The 8,096-nt window shown below is 42.4% G+C and overlaps 1 protein-coding gene and 1 pseudogene across 1 annotated transcript; one reads left to right on the forward strand and one right to left on the reverse strand.

The window, feature by feature from the left end:
• The first annotated feature begins 475 nt into the window (after nucleotides 1–475).
• Nucleotides 476–2,853, forward strand: LOC136458234 (transcription initiation factor TFIID subunit 13-like; annotated as a pseudogene).
• A 182-nt stretch (nucleotides 2,854–3,035) lies between these two features.
• On the reverse strand, nucleotides 3,036–7,403 carry LOC136458233 (dnaJ protein ERDJ3B-like). The gene is made up of 10 exons (XM_066458213.1): nucleotides 7,186–7,403; nucleotides 6,647–6,795; nucleotides 6,388–6,523; nucleotides 5,261–5,375; nucleotides 4,999–5,115; nucleotides 4,710–4,796; nucleotides 3,988–4,047; nucleotides 3,828–3,905; nucleotides 3,297–3,368; nucleotides 3,036–3,189 (listed from the first exon to the last, which is right to left on the reverse strand). Exons 1-10 carry the CDS (start codon nucleotides 7,254–7,256, stop codon nucleotides 3,169–3,171), a joined length of 906 nt encoding a protein of 301 aa, XP_066314310.1. The 5' UTR covers nucleotides 7,257–7,403; the 3' UTR covers nucleotides 3,036–3,168.
• Nucleotides 7,404–8,096: the final 693 nt, after the last annotated feature.

Here is an 8,096-nt window from a genome sequence, read left to right on the forward strand (position 1 = left end):
TCGTGGAATGCTTTTCTTCTCCTCTTATTCCATATGAAATATACAATGAGTTAAATTAATAGGAATAGGGGAATATTTGACCGTTTGCTCCAAAAAAGGATGAAATCCATCCTATTAAAAAATAAATAATCTGCAATAGAAAGAATTTTTTCAAATTAAACTCTTCCCTGAAAATCCAATTTCACTTTTCAATTCTACTGAAACAAATATCATATACTCCAATTCTTCTTCTATTACTAGATTTGAAGAAAAAAAAGATACCATAGACACTGTTAAACCATTTAGATTTTACAATAATCTAAGGTGATCTAAACATGACTTAAGTAGGCAAGCCTTTCGCTCGTCGCCTGCCTTTGCCCCTTTGCTTCTCTCAAAGCAGGCACGCTCGCCAGCCGCCTCGCCGGTAACGCCACCGCCAGCCCTGGCCCTGGCCCTCGCTCTCACCCTCCTCAACTGAGGGCCCCAGTGCTGCAATTTGCGAGCCGACTGACGCGCTTCGTGCTATTCCCCTCTTGTTCGCGGAAATCGGCATCCTCCCGGCTACCCCGGCCGAGAAGCGAAGGCAGCCGTCCTCTCTGCCCTCCGCTGCTCTCCTCGACCTCCGACGCACCCCAGACACCGCAGAGATGCAGAACCCTAGCGGCCACCACCCCGCGACGGCCGCACCGTCGTCGGCGCCGTCTAAGGGCAAGTCGTCGGCGCCGAACCCTAGCGGCCACCACGTCCGCGACGCCGGCGTCGTCAGGGACGCCGTCCAAGGGCAAGTCGGCGGCGGCCCAGGCCGCGGCTTCGGGCCAGGGCTCCTCTTCCCACCACCACTCTGCCGGCGGTGGCGGTGGTGGCGGCGGCGCCGACGCGTCCGCCACCACCCTCAAGCGCAAGCGCGGCGTCTTCCAGAAAGACCGTACGGGACGCTTACTCCCTGCTTGGTGTTCTGTCATTTAGGCATTCAATTCAGTTGCTGCTTATCCTCAATTTTATGTGTTGTATAATTTTTGTTGACGTTCTTGCAGTGCAGCACATGATGTATGGCTTTGGGGATGATCCAAATGTGAGTTTACTGAACAATTTCCTGTTTAGTTCCTTAATTTATTATTTTAAAGATATATGCTGCGAGCAATAAGCCAATCTATGTAGTTCAGAGCAGTAATTTACATTGCAAGTGATGGTCAAAGGCATTATGCGGTAGTGATGATAATATGCATTGAACCTTCAATGTGCAATGCTTACGTATGATTCTTTAATAACATACATGTAAAGAAAGAGGCACATGGTTTTCCCTTACAAACAGAAATTGGATTCTTCTTCGCTCATATGTTGTGTTCTTGATTTTGCAGCCACTTCCAGAAACCGTTGCACTTGTGGAGGACATTGTTGTCGAATATGTCACTGACCTGGTAAACTTATTTTGCGTTTCTATGATTCTATCTTCTGTGCTATGTCTGCTCAGGTGCTGCTTGTACTGATTGTAAAGCTATGTGAATGGAAATAAAAAAAGGGATTGACCCTGTTTTTAATGATTCTGAATGTTAAATGTTATTCCTGTTTCAACATTCAATAATTATTACCTTCTTGAACTCCGTGTTCTGGTGTTCTTGAAAGACAAGTAAGTTTTGAACCACTGTGTTTGCCTCAATTGATAACTTCGTGATGTCATTATGGGCTATGCTTTGAGATTTTTTTTGTGGTGTTCATATGCAGTGTGCCCATTTTGTACAATATCTAAAGCTTATGCTAGTTTCCTAATGTAAATTAACTTTGTAGATTCTCAGTGTGTCGCTGGGTATCAAGTTTCCACTAATCTATGTTGTGCCCACTGTGCACGTTTATCTCACAAATTATATCTTTCAACATTAAACTTTGGTAGTTGCTGTTGCTTCTGCATTGTGCTTAAGATTGGAATTTACACTACACATCAATTTGTTCACATCAAGCAGTTGAATCAGGGCTTTGTTGAATGTTTCGGAACCTTGTTTCGCCAACTTCTATTAAAAGTTTATTTGTTTCAAATGGGGCCCTGATTTGTCCATTTGATTACTTGGATTTGTCTATTTGATTCTTTTGCAATATGCATTATGTTTATTCATGCATGATTTGGGCGTATGGAAATTATAGGCAGTTTAGTTAACACCTGAGTCGTTCCCCCATTTACCGTCCATACACCCCCACTTACTTTTGACTATTGAGCAAATTCATGTGCTTCAAATTATGTGTTGGAAATAACTATTATGCAGTAGATGACCACTGTGCAAGTGTTCCTGAAGTCATTAGATGGATAAATCACAGACACATCTGGCATATAGTTTATACTGTTATTTGCACCTTCATCATTCAGTGGATTCATAATGCCCCTTTCTCAGGTGCACAAGGCGCAGAATGTTGCCTCAAAGAGGGGGAAGCTCCTGACAGAGGATTTTCTTTATCTTATACGCAAGGTACACAGTCTGGCCCCACATTTGATTACCTTGCTTATTTGCAGTGCAGCTCACATTTTAGTCTTTTTTTTAGGATTTACGAAAACTGCACCGTGCTACTGTGCTACTGTCCATGAATGAAGAGCTCAAGCAAGCAAGGAAAGCTTTTGACGTGGATGAAGAGACGCTGGCTACGACTAACATATGATGTCTTCCTAGTTGTACAATCTGCATGTTACAGTAACTAGTTGTACAATGCACTGCATGTGTCGGACAATTGTTGGCATCGACTTGTAACTTTTCTGGTACAAATTTTAGTTACTTTCCTTACAGTTACTGCTATGGTTGTATGCCCTACTCAGTGATGATGAAAGGTTGCTGGTTCAACACATCTTAATGTAAAAAAATGCAGACTTTTTGGTTGTGTTGAAACAGACAACTCATGTACATTGCTGGCGGAAGTTGAAAGTAAAATTGCCAGACAATTTACAGATATACACATGCATCCACTTTCTACGTTTGTCTACCTGTGAGCAACAACACTTTCAAAATAAAACACATTCATGCTGGTATTGGCATGTTTACCTATGCTCTCGGCAACTGAACTTGATGGTGGTCAAGTAAAAATGATCATCAGCTTTGCCTTTTGATCATCATTTAGGTCTTTAGGGAAGACTACCTCGAAAAGGACGTACAGGTCTCCCTTCTCGTTGCTATGGTACACTGGCATGCCCTCTCCTTCAAATTTCCTGACTTATTTTGGTTTCGTGATCACCTGAAATTTTGTGTCAATGGGCAAAGTTTATGTATTGCACATTTTCATTTCATTTTCACACGATAATTTCTTGCAGGGTACAAAACTCAAAATCACTGCCAAGTTACCATGGTCCCGATTTCCACGGCATGGTTGTCAAGGTGCTTTACGTTCTTCTCAAATCCAACAAGAGCTTCTGACTGCAAGAGAGATGAAAGCTCAGTGGTTGATAACAGATCTAATGTAAGAGTAAAAGCATGAGAAATGGAAGAGACAGTGATAATTGGCGAAGTTGCTCTAGGCTGCCTAAACTAACGGATGCCTAACTCTGGTCTGGTGGAATGACTGAGGCTCGTGGTTCAGTAAGCCTTCAGCAACACTAAAGAATCCGCAATAAAAAAATGGACACTATTCTTTAGCTGAATTTCCTACTTCAGAATGTACTCAAGAACCCTATCTGACATTGTAGCTGAATTAATGCATTGGCTTAAAATCTAGCACAATCTTCATCTAAGAACAAGCACAAAAAACTGATTTGGTTCTCTCGGTACAATCAGACCTTCTTCGATCAAAAAGACCCTTAGGGGTAGATCTGTATAATTAGTAATTTCTGCCTAGGTAGCACTGTTAACGAGGAAACAAGATTGAGTGAACAGTACCACTGAGATTTCCACTGTTGTATGTAGGTCGTTGCCTTCTCTTCTGAAGCGCTCATGCCATGCTGTCCGAATTTTAAACTGCTCAACAAGTGAATTTGTCAGAAAGAAATGATGCCAAGCTGATCATTCCTTACCGTAGTATGTATAAAAAGATAGCAACCTTCAAATCACCAGGCTCTCCATCAATCTTAGGTTCACCATCCTCGTAAAATAAAATTTCCTGAAAGCAGAAGAGATAATTTATTAGAGACATCCATAATGAGAAATCGAGTCGCGGTCTCCTCACATTGCACAGACGAGGGTAAGGCTTGCCACTGACACCCTTTCCCAGGACCCCGCACAGAGCGGGAGCTCTCTATACTGGGTACGGTCTTTATCCATAATGAGAAATCAAGCAAATTCTTTCTTCTTAATCTAAAGACATGGAGCTCTCCTACCAATTCAAGGGGAAAAAAAAAGAAATCAACAAAAAGTGCCGGCATCCATAATTCAGCATGCCCTAGAGAATGAGCTTAAGCAATTCTTGTGATGATGTCCATGGCATATTATATTCAAAATTCTAGCTCATACTGAAGTTCCAGCAGAGCTCTGTAGTTCCAATGTTCTTAAAATTCTGAAGTTACTATAGTTCAGTCACCGCCGGTGGTTCACCAAAATCAGTTTCTTGGCTGTACACTGCTAGTTAGTCTGGGTCTCAGAAAAGGGGCCCTATGCATAACATTCTGTTGTTTATCGCAAGAAAAGAAGGAAAAGAATGTTGCCAGTGTAAAGAAGCGGAAACCAGGGTGTTCACTGTTCAGATATGTTGTTACAAAAGTTTGCAGGACGTCAACCATTACAGATAGATCACTGGAAGAAACAAATAACACAGTTGCTTTCTACCTGTCCATCTTGCATCCCCTTTTCAATATCAACACTAATGAAATCCCCTTCTCTTATGTACTTCACATTTGGGCACGTATCACAAACCTGGAAAACAAAAATGTATCCTCATGTTACTGCAGAGTATAGCAAGCCAGCTATAGTAACTGGATCATATATGACCATCCTTCAAAATGAAAAATTGAAGATAATGTTCTTCATCATGAAAAACATGACAAGATGAAACAAGAAACACATCGACACATGTTCCATTATATTAATATAGAACTATTACCACATTAGAAATTACCTGATCTCTGATTTGATAAAAAACTCCAGGAGCAATTTCTCGTTGACGAATTTCATTCCTACATTTGCATCGCCTGTTGCCAGGAGCTGGTTTTATAACATTTTTCTCCCTCCAAATCTATCGTGCACCAATCAAATACCAGTCAAAGCAAATAATTATAAGAGGCCATAAGCGCAAACCATTTCAACTAAAATCTCAAGCTACTTGAAGAACGCATTAAAAAATGTTATCACGACACTTTAATGTTGCAAGCCGTTGTTACCTTTAAGGAACCACCCATATACAAGTCCTCTAGCGAAGCATCCAATTCAACAATGACATCATCACCCTTTAAAGTTCGTTCTTCCTCCTCTTCCATACCTCCACCACCAAAAAAACTGTTTTTTAGAAACAAAACAAGAAGATCGTTACTGATGGGAGATATCTAAAAGATTTGGGTCCAGTAGAAACACAGTGAAACAATTTCTTTCAACATTGAGTTGCATTCAAGTAAAGATGAAACAAAAAAAGTTAGCCATAGCAAGGTATATCTGCCCAATGGCATGATAATCAGTGAACCATTCACAATGAATGAATTCTTTGTAATGAATAATTACACTTGCGTCTATAACAGGAATGCACAATTGTACATCTGCAACTTTGTTCATTGTTATTGTTAGCACAACACCTAGAAAGGACAAGTACAACCAGACAGCTGCATTCTGTACTTTGCAGCACCAAATTCTGACAGCCTAGAACTTGCAGCAAGCAGCATAGACTTGACAGGCATCTTTTTAAGATCTTTCAAATAAAATCGTGATAATTTTTTCATATTCCATACTGACTAACTTCATCTACAGCACAGCGCAGCACATTTGAATCAATGGCATCCATCAGCTAAAGAATGAATTGAAGATGTCACATGGTTCTACGTACTAAAATGGTACATCTCAATATACTAAATCCTAAAGTTCACATATATACAACATAAGTTGGTCAGGAGCATCAAGCTTGACGTTCTAATAAATCCTCAGTTTTCAAAAATCTATGGACCCAACCAAAACAATTGAGATTTACGTAATTTTTGCAGGCCAACCACATGCGCTTTTACCTTGCCATAACATACAAGGCTAATAATGTCTTAGTTAAGATAAGACCAAAATTCTCATTCCTTTTGGAAAGAGGTTAGGTCTCATTGAAGTAAGGGAACCTAGTTTGAGTTGAAAAAAAAGAGTGTGTTAATAAATTATGAAATATGGTTTGCATCATGTTTTTAGTTCTATGTTGTGACAATAATGTATGCTTCGTAGAGAGAGTTTGTGTTCACGTACAGTTCACTCTCTATATTTAGTTGTCAAAATAAGCTGATGTAAAAAAAACATTTAATATAACATGCAATTTTCTACTTACTCGCTAAACACGTGTTCGATGTTCATAGCATGACCACCATCACCATCATTGTGCCTGCCTTGGAATTGCTCCAAACCCTCCTCACCGTACCAGTCATAGGCTTTCCTCTTCTCCTGATCCGTCAAGACCTCGTAGGCTGCAAGATGAAACCTCACTAGTCACTACGGTCAGGAAATATTGGAACCGTCAGGAATGTTCCATTCTCTGGTAGTATGATCACTCAAAAATATTCTCTGAAGTACTAGTACATACTACATACCATTGTTGATCTCGGTAAACCGCCTGCCGGATTCCTCATTGTTGGGGTTCTTGTCAGGGTGGTATTTCAGCGCAAGCTTGCGGTAGGCCCTCTTGATTTGTTCCTCTGATGCACCATTTGACACTTGCAGTATTTCATAGTAGCTCTTTCTACTCCATTGGTTGCATACAAAAATGGATCATCAGAATGATCAGTACAAAACTCATCAATGCTTATAGGTAATACTGTGAAACACTGAAACATCGTTACGGAGGAGAGGAAATTTATTCAGAATTTGAGCAATCAGGACTCCAGGAACTGGAAAAATACTAACTAGCTAAACCGTAAAAAAGAGATTTTGAGCAGTAAATCATGAACTTCGTCATCGACCTGAAACCCTTGAGCAAGATGCGATTTTCGCCAACAGATTGATCTGAGGCTAGTAGGCTACTAACGAACGCGCGTGCAGACTACAGAGCGAATTCCAAGAACACGAAAAGAAGAACCCCCGATAAAGAGTCGGATTTTGGAAACCAGTTGTGACGGATCCAGGGCCGTACCCAGCAAGCGAAGACACCGCTTGGTGCAGGAGGAGGACAGCGACGAGCAGCGCCGCCCTCCTCGCCGCCATTGCCACCACCAGCACACACGCCTCTCTTCGGTTGGCAGTTTGGCACTGCGAGGCCAGACAAGGTGAGAGCGTTGCTGATGCTGTAGCGAGCGAGCGAGCAGGTCAGGGATTCCCGTCGCTGCTCCTTCGGCCTTCGGCCTTCGGCCTTCGGCCTTCGTCTTCCTCGCCCGAGTCCCGATCGATTCCGCCCCGCGGCTCGAGAGCTTCAGTGACGTCTTCGGTGCGCGGCGCGCACGGTCCGCGTGCCGTGGCAATGGCTGGGTCCTGGGACAACGGGCTCGCGCTTTTGGCCAGGCTCCTAGCCTTTTGGTCTTTGCGGCTGCAACTCCGGCTGCACGGGTCCGTCGTGGACTCGTGGCGTCAAGCCTCATGCGAGGACACGATTTTTTTTTTTATCGGTAAGCCTAGCGGCGTCTCCGCGCACCTCACGTAGGATGAAAACAGATAATACCCACCGATATTATATTTGTTTTCATATTTCTGTCCAGATTCGAATTCGAATACGAATTGTATTAACTATGTCGAATAAGATATGATTGGATATCGACATCATAAATATGCGATTTAAGTATTCGGATATGGATACGGTATCGGATGTTAGATATCCGGACTCGGATACGGACACATCTCAACCCCTCTAAACGGATTCGGTTTCGAATACGGTCGAAAAATATCCGTACCGATTTCATCCCTAACCTCACGTAACGTAGACTGCACTAGCGCAACAGAAGAGCGCCCGCCCGCCGCGTCCATGTCACCACGTGCCTACACCCTTGCTCCTAAACCGTGATGTACGCAGCCCCCTCTGCTCAGCGTCCATTCCGCTCTAGAGGCAGCATC

This window comes from Miscanthus floridulus, chromosome 6 (genome assembly GCF_019320115.1).
Source record: "Miscanthus floridulus cultivar M001 chromosome 6, ASM1932011v1, whole genome shotgun sequence".
In the NCBI taxonomy this organism is placed as follows: Eukaryota; Viridiplantae; Streptophyta; class Magnoliopsida; order Poales; family Poaceae; genus Miscanthus; species Miscanthus floridulus.